Genomic DNA, 17644 nt, shown 5'->3' with positions numbered 1-17644 from the left:
TGGCTGGGGAATTCTGGGAGTTGAAGTCCGGACATCTTCAAGTGGCCAAGGTTGAGAAACACTGCTTTAGACCAACCCCCAAAAACTTTATTTTCTTTGTGTGACATAATGCAATCTGTAGCTGTGGGATGGGGGCAAGACCTGTGTTTGCGTCCTCTCTCCACCATGAAGAGAGGTGTGCCACCATGGGCCCCTTCATGTTCTCCGAGAGGAAAGGGAAGAAATTAGCGACGGGGTGGGGTGGGGAGTGAGAGTCGTTATGTGGGTCTGAACGCACGTCCAACTTTTGTCTCTCTTGCAGCATCAGCCCCAAAGATCTGAAGGCCATGCTACCCCAGGTTAACTACCGGGTACCGAATATGCGTTTCCTTCGAGATAAACTTGTGGTAAGCGGATAGCAATAGCAAAAGCTCTTAGACTTACTGTGTATACTGTTTCCTAGTGCTTTTACAGCCCTCTCTAAGCAGTTTACAGAGTCAGCCTCTTGCCCCCCAACCATCTGGGTCCTCATTTTCCCCACCTCGGAAGGACGGAAGGCTGAGTCAACCTTGAGCCAGACAGAATTGAACTCCTGGCAGTGGGCAGAGTTAGCCTGCAATACTGGATTCTAACAAGAAGGAAGGAAGGGAGAAGGAAGGAAATGAAAATGAAGGAAGGAAGGACTAGCAATAGCAGACTTATCTACCGCTTGATAGTGTTTTACAGCCCTCTCTAAGCGGTTTACAGAGTCCGCCTCTTGTCCCCAACAATCTGGGTCCTCATTTTCCCCACCTCGGAAGGACGGAAGGCTGAGTCAACCTTGAGCCAGACAGAATTGAACTCCTGGCAGTGGGCAGAGTTAGCCTGCAATACTGGATTCTAACAAGAAGGAAGGAAGGGAGAAGGAAGGAAATGAAAAAGAAGGAAGGAAGGACTAGCAATAGCAGACTTATCTACCGCTTCATAGTGTTTTACAGCCCTCTCTAAGCGGTTTACAGAGTCCGCCTCTTGCCCCCAACAATCTGGGTCCTCATTTTACCCACCTCGGAAGGACGGAAGGCTGAATCAACTTTGAGCCTGGTGAGAATTGAACTGCTAAACTGCTGGCAGCCGGTGATCAGCAGAAGTAGCCTGCAGTACTGCACTCTAAACACTGCACCACCATGGCCCTCCCTTCCTTCCTCCCTTCCTTCCTTCCCTCCTTCCTTCCTTCCTTCCTTCCTTCTTTCTTTCCTTCCTTCCTTCCCTCCTTCACTCCCCAACCACTTAGCAATAGCACTTAGACATATACCGCTTTGTAGTGCTTTTACAGCCCTCTCTAAGCTATTTACAGAGTAAGCACATTGCCCCCAACAATCTGGGTCCTCATTTTCTCCACCTCGGAAGGACGGAAGGCTGAGTCCACCTTGAGCTGCTCATAATTGAACTGCTGGCAGTGGGCAGAGTCAAACTGCAGTACTGCATTCTAATCAATATGCCACCACGGTCCTTCCTTCCTTCCTCCCTCCCTCCCTCCCAACTTAGCAACAGACTTATTATACCGCTTCCCAGTGCTTTCCCGCCCTTTCTAAGCGGTTTACAGAGTCAGCCTCTTGCCCCCAACAATCTGGATCCTCATTTGACCCACCTTGGAAGGACGGAAGGATGAGTCACCCTTGAGCTGGTCAGGATCGAACTGCTGTCAATGGGCAGAGTTAGCCTGCAATACTGCACTCTTAACCACTGCGCCACCACAGCTCCTTTAGTACTTTGATTCTTTAGTGCCCCCTGCATTCTAGTAGAGGGAATGGGGTGGGGAATGCTCTAGATGCAGTATATCTTGATTTCAGCAAAGCTAGTAATTCTAGCTATCCTTGTGACAAATTTGATAAAACATGGGTTGTTTTAGCCATTAGTCATAGACTTATATACCGCTTCGCAGCGCTTTTACAACCCCCTCTAAGCGGTTTACAGAGTCAACCTCTTGTCCTCAACTATCTGGGTCCTCATTTGACCCACCTCGAAAGGACGGGAGGCTGAGTCAACCTTGAGCTGGTCAGCATTGAACTGCTGGCAGTGGGCAGAGTCAGCCTGCAATACTGCATTCTCACCTCTACATCACCATGTCCCTTCCTTCCTCTCTCGCTCCCTCCCTCCCTCCCTTCCAACTTAGCAATAGCCCTTAGACTTATATCCCGCTTCATAGAGCTTTCACAGCCCTCTCTTAAGTGGTTTATAGAGTCAGCAAGTTGCTCCCAACAATCTGGGTCCTCATTTTACTGACGTCACTGGGAATCGTTGGAACCGGAGTCCCGATACATGGGAGGGATCCCGATTGAGAGAGAGAGGCTGATGTCGCCTTGGCCAATTTAATTAACTTTTTCTTTTTCTCTTCTGGCTCCGAACAGGAGCTGGAGGTTCGTGGCGACATCACCTTCGGCCATTTCACGCAGTTCTACAAAAACCTGATGTTCGATGCGCAGAAATCGGTAAGAACTTTTAGCCTCCCTTGCAGGAGGAGAGTTGTGTGGCTCAGCAAGAGCTGAAACTCAGGAGGAGGGGGTCTGATTGACAAGAGTCCCTGACTTACAACAGTTCATTTAGTGACCGGAGTGAGAACAACACTGGAAAAAGTACACGCCAGTTCCCAAGCGTCTCCTCCCCCCCCCCCCTTTGACTTGGCTTGTCGGGAGGTGGCAAAGGGGGCTCACGTGCCCCTGGCATCCCGCAACCGTCGTAAGTACAAGCCAGTGGCCAAGCAGCAGAATTGTTATCCTGGGTGAAAACCCGGCATAAGCCATTTTCTTCTGTGCTGCTGTAACTTCCAGCGGTCACTAAATGAATGGTCGTAAGTCAAGGACCGGCCCTCACCGTTCGATGTCCCGGAAGGGAATTCCCAGGGAACCCCACTTCCGCTTAGAAATACCTTTTCTTAAAACGTCCGTCAGTCCCAGCCTTGCGAGCGATTAAAACCGGGAGAATCACCAATGTTGCTGACCTCTGCATTGTCTCTTCGCTTTCCAGATCATCGAACAACTGGAGTTGTCCTTCCCTTTGCGGTAAGTAGGAAGCGTGCCTCGGTTTCCCCCGCCTCCTCTTGGGCCCAGGTGCTCGACAACACCAAGGCCCTCGCCCCTCTCGGCCTTCTTTGCGAAGGTTTTCCTGACTCTGGATTGAGCACCGTTGCAGACTTGACAAAAATAAGATTTGCGCCAAAGGGGGAGGGATGGGGGGGCTACTCCAGGGTCAGCAGGAGGCCTCCCAAGAATTGACCAAAACATACAAAAAGCAATTTTTAAAAAAATCACTAGGGTTCTAATTACGCTCTCTGTAATTAAAGAGAGTCTGCTTTGAAACTCTGCGTTTTTATAATTTACTATTTTCTGGCCTCTGTAACTTTAAGACAGGTGGACTTCAACTCCCAGAATTCCCCAGGCCAGCCATTGTCTCTCAACCTCAACAGCTTTGACAGGTGGACTTCAACTCCCAGAATTCCTTAGGCCAGCCAGTGTTTCTCAACCTCAACAGCTTTGACAGGTGGACTTCAACTCCCAGAATTCCTTAGGCCAGCCAGTGTTTCTCAACCTCAACAGCTTTGACAGGTGGACTTCAACTCCCAGAATTCCTTAGGCCAGCCAGTGTTTCTCAACCTCAACAGCTTTGACAGGTGGACTTCAACTCCCAGAATTCCTTAGGCCAGCCAGTGTTTCTCAACCTCAACAGCTTTGACAGGTGGACTTCAATTCCCAGAATTCCCCAGGCCAGCCATTGTCTCTCAACCTCAACAGCTTTGACAGGTGGACTTCAACTCCCAGAATTCCCCAGGCCAGTCATTGTCTCTCAACCTCAACAGCTTTGAGAGGTGGACTTCAACTCCCAGAATTCCTTAGGCCAGCCATTGTTTCTCAACCTCAACAGCTTTGAGAGGTGGACTTCAACTCCCAGAATTCCTTAGGCCAGCCAGTGTTTCTCAACCTCAACAGCTTTGAGAGGTGGACTTCAACTCCCAGAATTCCTTAGGCCAGCCAGTGTCTCTCAACCTCAACAGCTTTGAGAGGTGGACGTCAACTCCCAGAATTCCCTAGAATTCTCAGTTTCAATAGCATTGAGACTCCTTCATCCAACGTCTTCCAGTTGGATGAAGTGAACGTCCAGCTCCTCTCCTCAAAGCTTTTGGGGTGTCTTACTGGGCTCACAAGGCCTCTGAGATGTGTTAAACCGGCATGGCTGGCCAGAGAATTCTGGGAGTTGAAGTCCACAAGCCTTAAAGTTGCCAAGTTTGAAGACCTCTGCAGTAGAGTCACATCATTATTATATATCTATTTAAAAGCCGGCCCTCAAAAAGTGTTTAGTTTCTACCTGGAACTCATATAAGCCAGAGCAAGTTTGGTGACCAAGGAATCAAAACTTTGGGGAACGACCATAAACACCTGTGGCTCAGGGTATCATCTGGAGAGGGTCTTCTCCAACCTCCATCCAGCAGATGCCCAGCCAGACCTGCAGGGGTTGGTGTTGTGACTCAGCAGCAGTCTTCTGTGAGTCTTTTTGGGATGCAAGATTAATTGTGTAGCTGGGGCTCGTTAGCTGGGGATAAAAGGACGGATGGTTCCACGCTCTGGTTGCAGGAGTCAACGTTCCTTGGTTCGTTCAACATTGATTGATCATCAGTCGTGGTTTACGTAAGATACACTTGGAGAAGTGCTTTGTTTTCTGTAACCCTGATTCAAGGAGACACTTGGAGAAGTGCATTGCGTTGTGTAAGAGTTTTTGTTTGGTATTCTGTTATCTCGTCGGAGACTGTATTTATGTTATTTTTGGGCTCCAAGCCAGTCTGAGCCGAGAACTGATAAAGAGAGTTCCTTTTAAGTTCTTTGCCTGTCATCTGTTTAACGAACGGAGAAGGGGGGGGGGAACAGAACAGTTTGGTAATGAATCAGAGAACCCTCTACAGTCCTCCTCCCCTTCCTCCCCCTCACCCCCTTGTAGCACTGGTGGTGATGTTACATAGTTGCGTCATGGAATGTCTTGTGAGAAAACAGTTGCACTCAGAAAGCACCCCAGAGTTCTCCTTTTCCTCTCCCTCCTCCCACTCCTCAACCTCATTCCCTTGTAGCACTGGTGATGTTACCTAGTTGGGTCATGAAATGTCTGCAAGAAAACAGCCAAGCTCAGAGAGCACCAAGGAGCGTGACGCTCCTCCTCCTCCTCGTCCTCCTCTCTGCAGACCCCACTCCCATGTACCACTGATGAAATGACCTAGTTCGGTAACGAAACGTCAGCCAGGAAGCCCAGCTCAGAGAGCGCCAAGAAGCCCACCCTTGTCCAAGTGCGGTTGTTGGTTGTGTGGGTGGCACAGCTGCTGAGATGCTTTCTTATCTCCTGCTTCCTTTTCAGTAACATGGATCGGCCAGAACTCTGCCAAATCACCTTATACGACTTCCAGAAATTCTTACAATACGACCAAAAGGTATTTTCTGAAGGAAACGGCCTGGCTTTTGTAAAAACCAGCAGAGATCCTTAACAAAAAAACCCCGAAGGCTAATGAAATGATAGCTGGTGTTTTCCTGTTGGGGACTTTTGCTTTTGTGATGTTTTGCTGGATGCCCACAATTTCCCAGCCGCTACCTAAATTTTCTCCATTATGCTCTCTCTCTCACCTGCTCTTTCAAAACTCCCAACGGCGCATTGATTTTGATAAAACCTAGGCGGCAGTGAATTGCAGGTGCCACCCTGACATTTTTGAATTGAATTGAATTGAATTTATTGGCCTTGTATGCCGCCCACTCCCGAAGGACTCCGGGCGGCTTACAATAAACAAAGGAAGGGGATAAATAGACAAATAGACAAACAACAATTTAAAATACACAACATTCATAGTTCCCGTGGGGCTGGCTGTTTCAACAGTCACTTCCCTGAGGATGCCCCTCCCTCTCAATTCAACCCCAGTTCTCCTACTGCGCAGCTCCCTGGTAACTCTGTCCTCTGCCTTTTCCCTGCAGGAGACCTGGGCGGGTGACATCGGCAAGGTTCGCCGGTTGATGTGTGGCTATCTGCAGGATCGTTCTGCCGACATGACCGAGCCCGTCTTCCAGCTGGACGAGGTGGGTGTTCAACTTTCTTCCCCAATCCTCCTGGGGGGGGGGGTGCGGGAGGAGTGTGTGTCTTGTTCAACCATCCTTTCTCAACCTCAGCAACTTCAACTCCCAGAATTCCCCAGAGGAACCTAGGGGTCCCACTGGGAAGTCACTTAAACGTGAGCCAGCCGTGGGCTGCAGCTGCCAGAAGAACCATCGTGGGTTGTATAAACAGAGGCATAGAATCAAAATCACGTGAAGTATTAATACCACTCTATAAGGCCTTAATTAGGCCACACCTGGAATTCTGCATCCAGTTTTGGTCACCAGGTTAAAAAAAAAGATGTTGAAACTTTGGAAAAAGTGCAGAGAAGATCAACTAAAATGATTTAAGTTCTGGAGACTAAAACATAGGAAGAATGGCTGCAGGATTTGGGTATGGCCGGTCTAGAGGAAAAAAAAGGACTAGGGGCAGTGGGGAAATTCAATATTTTTTAAACTACCAGTTCTGGGGGCGTGACTGGGTAGGTATGGCAGGGGAAGGATATTGCAAAATCCCCATCCCCTCCCCACTCTGGGGCCAGTCAGAGGTGATATTTACCAGTTAGCAATAGCAATAGCAGTTAGACTTATATACCGCTTCATAGGGCTTTCAGCCCTCTCTAAGCAGTTTACAGAGTCAGCCTATTGCCCCCAAGAACAATCCGGGTCCTCATTTTACCCACCTCGGAAGGATGGAAGGCTGAGTCAACCTTGAGCCGGTGAGATTAGAACCACCGAACTTCAGATAGCAGTCAGCTGAAGTAGCCTGCAGTGCTGCATTTAACCACTGCGCCACGGCTCTCCGAACTACTCAAAAATTCCGCTACCGGTTCTCCAGAACCAGTCCGAACCTGCTGGATTTCACCCCTGACTAGTGGGGACATGATAGCAGTCTTCCACTATTTGAGGAGCTGCTCCAATGAAAAGGGGTTCAAATTATTTCCCGAAGCGCCAGAAGGAATTGGGTAGGTCTAGTCTAGTGAAAGGAAGGACGAGGGGAGATATGATAGCAGTAGCCCAATATTTGAGGAGATCCTACAAAAACGAGGGAGTCAAACTATTTTGCAAGTGCCGAAAGGTAAGACAAGAATCAATGGATGCAAACTAATCGAGGAGAGAACCAACCTAGAATTAAGGAGGAATTTCCTTAATGGTTAGTACAATTAATCCGTGGAAGGACTTGTAGCTCCAAAAGTTGTGGGAGCTCCATCAATTTGAGGTTTTTAAGACGAGACCCGGACAGCCATTTTGCCTGGGATGTTACTGGAGTCCCCTGCCAGAGAAGGGGGTTGGACTAGATGACCTCTGAGGTCCCTTCCAACTCGGTCGTCCTGTCATTTTTCCTTTCCTTTCTTTCTTTCCCCTCTTCTTTGCACAGTTCCTGACGTTCTTGTTCTCCAAAGAAAACACGCTGATGGATTCCAAGAGGGAGCACGTGGTCCCTGAAGAAATGAACTTCCCCTTGTCGCAGTACTGGATCTCGTCTTCTCATAACACGTAAGGGTCCCTCAGATCCGTGGGTGTCAATTATGGACAGATAAGTGTGGAAAGGAGTCACCTGAGGCCATGCTAGATAGGACCATCCATTCCACCAGGCCAATGATTAGTCAACCAGAGCAATGATCTCCAACCTTGGCAACTTTAAGACTTGTGGATTTCAACTCTCAGAATTCCTCAGCCAGCAAAGCTGAGCATGCACATACTGGGAACAGGCTCCAGCTGTTCTTCTGCCCCACTGATGTCTGACTCCCCAACCTCCTCACTGTCCGAATCTGCTGCTAGAACCACTGGCCCCTGGCGGGCCACAACAGCGTGTTACTGGTCCCAGCTACTAGAAATCTACAGTACATCTGGTGGGACAATGAAAAAGGGCCTTCTCGGTGGTGGCCCTTGCTCCATGGAACGTCATTCCCCCGGAGGGTTGAAATGAGGGGTCCTTGGTACTCACTGAGCTGGGTGGTTTTCTTGCAGATGTTTCATGACCCAATTAGGTAGCATCATCAGTACTAGAAGGGAGGTGGGTTTAGGAATGGTAGTGGAGGAGGAGGAGGAGGAGGAGGAGGAGGAGGAGGAGGAGGAGGAGGGGAAGAGGAGGGAGGACTGTGAGATCCTTGGTGTTCTCTGAGATTGGTGGTTTTCTTGCAGACATTTCATGACCCAACTAGGTAACAGGATCAGTGCTAGAAGGGAAGAGGGTTTGTGGGGTGGAGGAGGAGGAGAGGAAGGAGAGGGAAGGAAGAGGAGGACTGTGGGGTCCTTGAGGCTCTCTGAGCTTGGTTGTTTCCTTGCAGACGTTTCCCGGCCCAACTAAGGAACATCATCAGTGCTGATGCTGTTGCCTTGATGACATTACCAAGTTCGGTAGTGAAATGTCTGCAAGCTCACGGGAGCATCCAGGGCCTCTCCTCCACATTCGTCTCAGGAAATAAATAAAGATAATAAGTCTTTGAGAGATGGGGGACTTGCCCCCCCATCCAATGTGGTCCCAAATTCTCCCCCCAGCCTTTCGCAACCCCGAACGGCCTTGGCAGTTGTTTCTCCCCCTTCCTTGCAGGTATCTCACGGGGGATCAGTTCTCCAGCGAGTCCTCCCTGGAAGCCTACGCCCGCTGCCTTCGGATGGGCTGCCGATGCATTGAATGTGAGCCAGTGTCCCCCCATCCTTAACCCCTTGAACAAGCCTCGGTCAAGGGTCCCATCCTTGTCTTTGTTGATCTGCCCCATGGAGATCGCTGAGAACCGGGTGGGGGTGGGGTGGGGGGTGGGGGGATGTTCACCAGCATTGTGATTTTCTACGTATGAAAGAACGAAAAAGGGCACAGCTTCCCCTTCTTAATTAAAAAAAAAAGAACATTTATATTGTTTTATTTCGTATCTAGTGTGGTTTATGTCGATAGCTTATTTGGTATCCTATGACCATCACTGAGCATGGTATCTTATGATTTATGATGAATGTATTTTATGATTACAATTCTGATTTATCGCTTACTGCTTATGTACAATGAGAGCTTAGGCAGCGAAGACAAATTCCTTGTGTATCCAATCACACTTGGCCAATACAGAAGTCGAGTCGAGTCTCTTTTCTATATTTATTCTTCTCCTCTTCTATTATTCTAATATTCTAATATTTTATTCCTATTTCTATTCTAACGTTCTATTCTATTCCATATTTCTATTCTACTTATCTATCCCATATTTCAATTCTATTCTATTGAATTCTACTCTACTCTACACTCTACTCTATACTCTACTCAACTCTACTCTTTTCTATATTTCTACTCTACTCTATCCCATATTTCAATTCTACTCTATTGTATTCTACTCTACTCTACTCTACTCTACTCTACTCTACTCTACTCTACTCTACTCTATACTCTACTCAATTCTACTTTATTCTATATTTCTACTCTACTCTATCCCATATTTCAATTCTACTCTATTGTATTCTACTCTACACTCTACTCTACTCTATACTCTACTCTACACTCTATTCTATTCTATACTCTACTCAGCTCTACTCTTTTCTATATTTCTACTCTACTCTATCCCATATTTCAATTCTACTCTATTGTATTCTACTCTACACTCTACTCTACTCTACTCTACTCTACTCTACACTCTACTCAACTCTACTTTATTCTATATTTCTACTCTGCTCTATCCCATATTTCAATTCTACTCTATTGTATTCTACTCTATTCTACTCTATTCTATTCTTGGCATCCCAAGCTGCAAGGTCATTGGCCTTACAGATGTTAGAAGACCATCACATTTAGACAGCCCTTGTTAAAAAAAGGCCAAGGTGTGGCAGTTGAAGGGGTCTGTGATGGTTGCAAAAGAGGAGCGCAACTTGTGAATCTTCACAGGAAGCCTTTGTTGGGCTTAACTGCAGGAGGTTGAGATGTTGAATTTATTCGTGGCATTTGTGGAGATTGGACGGAGGGAGGCCTAGAAGCTTCCTCAACTGAGCACCTCCAAGAAGTGTGCAAAGATTGGAATTCTGGGGGGGGGAATGTACCCCCCACGCAAACAGCCCTCTCTCACACACAACGCAGGGACGGGGGATTTTGGGGGGCATTTGAATCTTGACCCGGCCAGAAGGTGCCCAGTGGAGAAGGCCCAATTCATGGGAGGGTTTAAAAGCTGGGATTCTAATTTTAAGAAACAAGTGGAAGCTTTGCTCTCCTCTGCTCCAGTGGACTGCTGGGATGGCCCCGATGACCTGCCCATCATCTACCACGGCCACACGCTGACCTCCAAGATCAAGTTCCTAGACGTCTTGCACACGATCAAGGAGCACGCCTTCACCACCTCCGAGTAAGCCCTGTTGCTGCCTTTGTAGGCCTTGGGTCCTGCTTCCTCCCCCCTCCTCCTCCTCTTCTTTTCCTCCTCCTCCCTCCTCTCCTCCTTCCCTCCTCCCTCCTCTCCTCCTCCTCTTCATCCTCCTCTTTTTCTTTCCCTCCTATTTTGACTCCTCCTTCCCCTCTCTCCTCCTCTTCTCTCCTTTCCTCCCTCCTCCTCCCTCCATCTCCCTCTCTCCTCTCCCACCTTTCCTCCTCCTCCCTTCTCTTTCCCTCCCTCCTCTCTTCCTTTTCCTCCCTCATCCTCCCTTCCTCCTCTCCCCTTCTTTTTCCCTTCTATTTCTCCTCTGAATCCTATTTCTCCTCCTCCTTCCTTTCTCCCCTCCTCTCCTCCTTTTCCTCCCTCCCTCCCTCCTCCCGTCCTCCTCTTTTTTTCCTTCTCCTATTTCTCCTCTGACTCCTATTTCTCCTCCTCCTCCTCCTCCTCCCCTTCTCCCCTCCTCCTCTCCTCCACCTCCATTCTTCTTTGTTGGAGCGCAGGATGTGTGAAGGTGAGAATGAACCTCACAGAATGGCTTCAGGCCCTCCATAAAAATAGCAGTAGCAATAGCAATAGCAGTTAGACTTATATACCGCTTCATAGGGCTTTCAGCCCTCTCTAAGCGGTTTACAGAGTCAGCATATCGCCCCCAACAACAATCCGGGTCCTCATTTCACCCACCTCGGAAGGATGGAAGGCTGAGTCAACCTTGAGCCGGTGAGATTAGAACCGCCGAACTGCAGATAACAGTCAGCTGAAGTGGCCTGCAGTTCTGCACCCTAACCACTGTGCCATCTCGGTGTGGAAGGTTGTTTCAGAAACTGTTGTTTTAGTTGACTGAATGGAGATAGAAGCGCCGTCCTTTGCTCCACTCAGAAAGCTGAAAAAATGGGGGCCCCCATACCTCTGAGCCCATCCCGTTGCCGAGTGCCTCCTATTCTAAGAAAATCCTGCCTCAGCCACCCCCATCCTAACTGCTTAGCCATCATCCCCTTTGCTCTGCAGAATAGCGCATCCTTGGCCTAGATCTTCTTCTTTGCCGCTTAATGACCCCCGTAATCCCTTGTGGGAGGGAGTCAGGGCAACAGAATGGAGCTGTCGGAATGTTTTACTGGCCGGATGCCCTTCCTGTTGCTAGTGCAGAGTTTTGTTCAGGTGATACATTCTCACTGTGCCCAGAGAGAGAAATATCTGCCTCTACCTAGGATCGAACTCCCAGCCTCCCAATTGTGAGGCCAGAGCTCCACCTCTAGGCCACCACACGGTTCTATGAGGGAGTGCTTTGCTTGTGTGCGCAGCACTCAAAAGACCGCCCTCGGGGTCAGCGGTGGTGAGCTGAGCTGTTTTTTACCTCAGAAGAGGCGCGTAAATCCGCTGAGGTAAAAAACGAGGGAAAATAGGACAGGGAAAGGCAGGGGTGGGAGGGTGGGGCCAGCCAGTTATTTGGTATTTGCCGGTTCTCAGAACTACTCAAAATTTCCGCTACCGGTTTGCCCGAACCGATCCGAACCGGCTGAATTTCACCTCTCCCCTTGATGTAAACAAAAATCAAAACAAAACACAGGATTTTTCAAGGCCTGCCTGATGGTTTCCTTTCCCCGCAGGTATCCCGTCATCCTTTCCATCGAGGACCACTGCAGCATCGTCCAGCAGAGGAACATGGCGTCCCATTTCAAGAAGGTCTTTGGAGACATGCTGCTGACCAAGCCGATTGACGTGAATGCCGACCAGCTTCCTTCTCCTGCCCAGCTCAAGAAGAAAATCCTCATCAAGGTAGGCAAGGCCTCCGTCTCCCGCCTGGGACAAATCCTGAGCCTTCCCAGCCTTTCTGTTATGGCCCGCCAGAGGCCAGTGGTTCTGGTGGCAGATCCGGACGGTGAGGAGGCTGGGGAGGAACCTGGGGAAGTCCTGGAGGCTGGGAAAGGCTCGGACGAGGGCTCTGCATCAGAGGTCGAGACGGGGCCGAGGCCGTATGCCAGTTATCAGCTGCCTTCGGAGTCAGACACCAGTGAGGCGGAAGAACAGCTGGAGCCTGTTCCCAGTGTGCGCATGCGCAGAATTGCCAGATAAAGGGAAGAGCTAAAGGAGAAGGGTCGACTTGGGAGTAAAGGCACATGGGGACAGGGAATGGCCCCTCCCAGAGGAGATAAAAGGGGAGCTGAAGGGGAGTGGAGTTTGCAGGAGGGAATTAGTTCCTTCCTGCATTCCTGCCAAGTATATACCAGAGTGGGGAGGGAATGGGGATTTTCATTACCCAACCACTTAACATTGTCAGCGCTAGAAGGTGCAGACCCTGCTCCCTTCTAGCACTGATGACGTTACCTAGTTTGGTAATGAAATATCTGCAAGGGAAAAAAATTCCAACATCATCCAGGACCCCACAGTCCTCCCCCCTCTCCTCTCTCCTCTCCACAAACCCCACTCCCTTCTAGCACTGATGATGTTCCCTAGTTGGGTAAAGAAACATCTGCAAGAAAACCACCAAACTCAGAGAGCACCAAGGACCCCCCAGTCTTCCTCCTCCTCCTCCTCCTCCTCCTCCTCCTCCTCCTCCTCCTCCTCCTCCTCCTCTCCACAAACCCCACTCCCTTCTAGCACTGATGATGTTCCCTAGTTGGGTAAAGAAACATCTGCAAGAAAACCACCCAGCTCAGAGAGCACCAAGGACCCCACCAGTCATCCTCCTCTTCCTCTCCATAAACCCTACCCCCCCCCCCCCCCACTAGCACTGATGATGCTACCTAGTTTGGTAATGAAACATCCTCAAGGAAACAACCGAGCTCAGATCAGGCCAAAGAAAAAACCCTTCCGTGCTTCATTTGTATCCCAAAGAGAAGATGTTGCCAGATGTAAGCTCTCCTGAGCTGGGTTTAGTGGCCAGAAACGCCACCTTTGGGGTCCCTCCATCATCTTTCCATGTCCTTCATTGACTTCACTGAGAAGAAGGGTCCCTTTGTGATGGAGATGGGCTGCTTGATAGAAGCTAAAGCTGCCCATCAGGAATGCTCTCTTCCAACCCTGCATCCTCCCTCCAAAAGTCTCTTTCGTTTCCTCTTCTGGCCTCAGCACAAGAAGCTGGTGGAAGGCAACTTGTATGAAGAAGTCTCCACAGGCAGCTACTCCGAGAACGACATCAGCAACTCCATCAAGAACGGCATCCTCTACCTGGAGGATCCCATTGACCACGTAAGCTCCTGGGGGGGTGGGCCCCGTGTGTGTGTGTGTGGGGGGGGGGTTGAGGCTGCCTGGTGTCTTCAGAAGATCTCCAGTTGCTCTTTGCTGATCTCAAACTTCCTCAGTCAGCTGTTCTCTAGGTCAGTGTTTCTCAACCTTGGCTCCCTTGAGGATGGGTGGACTTCAGCTCCCACAATTCCCCAGCCAGCAGGGGGGAGTTGAAGTCCATGCATTTGCAAGGGGACCAAGGTTGAGAAACACTGACCAGCAGTACATCTACGTTGGAAGCTTGGCAGCCAGAAAGTTGGGAAGCCACCACAGTGGATGGAAACAAGAAGGGATGGATGGAAACTAATCAAGGAGAGAAGCAACCTAGAAGTAAGCAAGATAGATAGATAGATAGATAGATAGATAGATAGATAGATAGATAGATAGATAGATAGATAGATAGATAGATATAGATGATAGATAGATAGAAATAGATAGATAGATAGATAGATAGATAGATAGATAGATAGATAGATAGATAGATGATAGAGATAGATAGATAGAGATAGATAGAGATACATAGAGAGATAGAGAGATAGATAGATAGAGATGATAGATAGAGATAGATAGAGATAGATAGTTAGAGATAAATAGAGATAGATAGATAGAAATAGATAGATAGATGATAGATAGATAGATATAATAGATAGATGATAGATAGATAGATAGATAGATAGATAGATAGATAGATAGATGATAGATAGATAGATAGATAGATAGATAGATAGATAGATAGATGATAGATAGATAGATATAGATGATAGATAGATAGATAGATAGATAGATAGATAGATAGATAGAAATAGATAGATAGATAGATAGATAGATAGATAGATAGATGATAGAGATAGATAGATAGAGATAGATAGATAGAGATAGATAGAGATACATAGAGAGATAGATAGATAGATAGATAGAGATGATAGATAGATAGAGATAGATAGATAGATAGATAGATAGATAGAGATAGATAAAGATAGATAGTTAGAGATAAATAGAGATAGATAGATAGATAGATAGATAGATAGATAGATAGATAGATAGATAGATAGATAGATAGATAGAGATAGATAGAGATAGATAGAGAGATAGATAGATAGATAGATAGAGATAGAGATAGATAGATAGATAGATAGATAGATAGATAGATAGAGATAGATAGAGATAGATAGATAGATAGATAGATAGATAGATAGATAGAGATAGATAGATAGATAGATGATAGATAGATAGATAGATAGATAGATAGATAGATAGATAGATAGATAGATGATAGATAGATAGATAGATGATAGATAGATAGATAGATAGATAGATAGATAGATAGAAATAGATAGATAGATAGATAGATAGATAGATGATAGAGATAGATAGATAGAGATAGATAGATAGAGATACATAGAGATACATAGAGAGATAGATAGATAGATAGATAGAGATGATAGATAGATAGAGATAGATAGATAGATAGATAGATAGATAGATAGAGATAGATAGATAAAGATAGATAGTTAGAGATAAATAGAGATAGATAGATAGATAGATAGATAGATAGATAGATAGATAGATAGATAGAGATAGATAGAGATAGATAGAGAGATAGATAGATAGATAGAGATAGAGATAGATAGATAGATAGATAGATAGATAGATAGATAGATAGATAGATAGATAGAGATAGATAGAGATAGATAGAGAGATAGATAGATAGATAGATAGATAGAGATAGAGATAGATAGATAGATAGATAGATAGATAGATAGATAGATAGATAGATAGATAGAGATAGATAGATAGATAGATAGATAGATAGATATATAGAGAGAAAGAGAGATTTAGATAGATGATATGTAGGTAGATAGATGGTAGGTAGGTACGTAGATAGGTAGATAGACAGACAGATAGATAGATACTTAGTGCTGTTGTAACTTCAAATGGTCACTAAGTGAACCATTGTAAGTCGAGGACTACCGGTGCAGCTATCAAGGCCATGCTGGGTTCCTTTGGGGTGAAAGGCTGGGATTCTGCATTGGGCGGGGGGGGGGGATTTGCCCTTTTTAACCCTGCGTCCAAATAAGAATTTTAAGGCCTTTCTGTTTTCTCTCGCTTTGACAACATCTGACACCCGCCCCCCCCCCCCCAATTTTCTCCCTGACAGACCTGGAGCCCCCACTACTTTGTCCTGACAAGCAACAAGATCTACTACTCGGAGGAGACCTCCCACTATCAGTCCCAGGGGGAAGAGGAGGAGGAGGCGGAACAGAAGGAGGTATTCTGCAGACGGAGGCCTCCAAGAGGACTAGTGGATTGGGAGGGAGTCACTTAGAGGTGGCTGGGGAAGCCAGGTTTCTGTTGCTTGCATATGTGGAACAATAAGCATCCATGATCGGGGGGCACACGGAGGCCTACTCGGCCAGCACGCCAACCATCGCCCCAGCTCAGCTCCACCGTGCATGTGCGTGGGCCTCCTACTGGCCAGCTGATTTTCGGGTCTCTGCGCACATGTGTGAGATGCGTCCACCTGCACGGGGGACACGCACGCATGCGTGGGGGGCAGGGAGAGCGTGGGGGAGTGGGGAGGCTCCCCGGGGGCCCCATTTTTGGTCCCAGGAGGCTTCAGGGAGGCCTGCTAGGGCCAAAATGGGGCGCGGGGGATGGGGGCACACACGCATACACAGGAGGGTGGGGGGATCACACGCACAATGCATTATGGGCGTGGGCACGTGCGCTGTCGGGCACGCTCACGCACTTTCAGCGCCCAAGGACTGAAAGGGGAGCTAATCTCTGCCCTTGGAGTTAGGTGGCATCAGGGGGTTGTTAGATGGGCCCAATGGGAGCCCTTTGGCCTCTCTGAGTGTGTGTGGGGGGTTCCTGGCAGACGTTTCATGGCCCAAACTAGGTAACATCATCAGGGCTATAGGGAGAAAGGTTTGCAGGGAGGAGGAGGACTGTGGGGTCCTTGATGCTCTCTGAGTTTCTTTGTCTGCAGATGTTTCATTACCAAACTAGTTGTAACTTTGGACCATCACTAAACAAGCTGTTGTAAGTGGAGGACCCCCTATAGTTCAGACAGCTCTTAGGAATATGCCGTGTCTCATTTACAACTTCTGTTTTCTCTCTTTCTTCCTCCCTCCCTCCCTGTCTCTTCCTCCTTCCCTCCCTTTCTCAATCCCTCCCTTCCTCCCTCCCTCCCTCTTGTGCATCCTCCCTCCCCGTTTTAATCCCCCCCCTGTCCCCACTCCTTCTCCTCACTTGTTCCGTCTTGTCTCGGGGGGTTCCACAGGAGTTTAACAACAACGAGCTGCACTTTAGTGAGAAGTGGTTCCATGGGAAACTGGGCGGGGGCCGCGACGGGCGTCAGATTGCCGAGCGGCTGCTGCACGAATACTGCACTGAAACGGGGGGCAAAGACGGCACCTTCCTCGTCCGCGAGAGCGAGACGTTTGTGGGCGACTACACCCTCTCTTTCTGGTAAGGTCCCCCCCTCCCTCCCTCCCTCGACACCCGCGTGTCTTTGGCCGTGGAGGTCGGGCTCCCCAAGCGTTTGAATCTTTCTGTCTCCTCCGCCGGGTTTTGCAGGCGTTCCGGGCGGGTCCAGCATTGCCGCATCCACTCCCGGCAAGAGGCCGGCACCACCAAATTCTACCTGACCGACAACCTGGTGTTTGACAGCCTCTACAGCCTCATCTGCCACTACCGCGAGGTGCCCCTGCGCTGCAACGAGTTCGAGATGCGGCTGACGGACCCCGTGCCACAGCCCAATGCCCACGAGAACAAGGAGTGAGAAGCCTTCCCTTCCCTCTTTCCTTTCGTTTCCTTTTTCCTCCCCTTCCCCTCTTTCCTTCCCTTCTTTCCTTCCCTTCCTCCTTCCTTTTCCTCTCCTCTCCTCCCCTCTTTCCTTTCCTTCTTTCCTCTTCTTTCTTCTCTCCTCCCCTCCCCTTCCCCTTTTCCTTTCTTTTCCTTTTTCCTCCTCTCCCATCTTTCTTTCCTTCTTCCCTCCTCCTTCCT

The 17644-nt window shown here is 48.3% G+C and overlaps 1 protein-coding gene across 1 annotated transcript in view; it reads left to right on the top strand.

Moving 5' to 3' along the window:
* LOC116512072 (1-phosphatidylinositol 4,5-bisphosphate phosphodiesterase gamma-1-like) overlaps positions 1-17644 on the top strand; it is a 63443-nt gene that overhangs the window by 32055 nt on the left and 13744 nt on the right. The window contains exons 6-18 of the mRNA XM_032222347.1: positions 302-386; positions 2367-2447; positions 2983-3017; positions 5353-5425; positions 5958-6059; positions 7453-7571; positions 8629-8714; positions 10270-10390; positions 12019-12187; positions 13481-13600; positions 15795-15905; positions 16920-17107; positions 17216-17417. Of these exons, the coding sequence (XP_032078238.1) occupies positions 302-386; positions 2367-2447; positions 2983-3017; positions 5353-5425; positions 5958-6059; positions 7453-7571; positions 8629-8714; positions 10270-10390; positions 12019-12187; positions 13481-13600; positions 15795-15905; positions 16920-17107; positions 17216-17417 (1492 nt within the window). The remainder of the gene's footprint in view (positions 1-301; positions 387-2366; positions 2448-2982; positions 3018-5352; positions 5426-5957; positions 6060-7452; positions 7572-8628; positions 8715-10269; positions 10391-12018; positions 12188-13480; positions 13601-15794; positions 15906-16919; positions 17108-17215; positions 17418-17644) is intronic.

The sequence above is a fragment of the Thamnophis elegans genome, chromosome 8 (genome assembly GCF_009769535.1).
Source record: "Thamnophis elegans isolate rThaEle1 chromosome 8, rThaEle1.pri, whole genome shotgun sequence".
In the NCBI taxonomy this organism is placed as follows: domain Eukaryota; kingdom Metazoa; phylum Chordata; class Lepidosauria; order Squamata; family Colubridae; genus Thamnophis; species Thamnophis elegans.
This window is presented reverse-complemented; position numbering and strand designations above follow the sequence as displayed.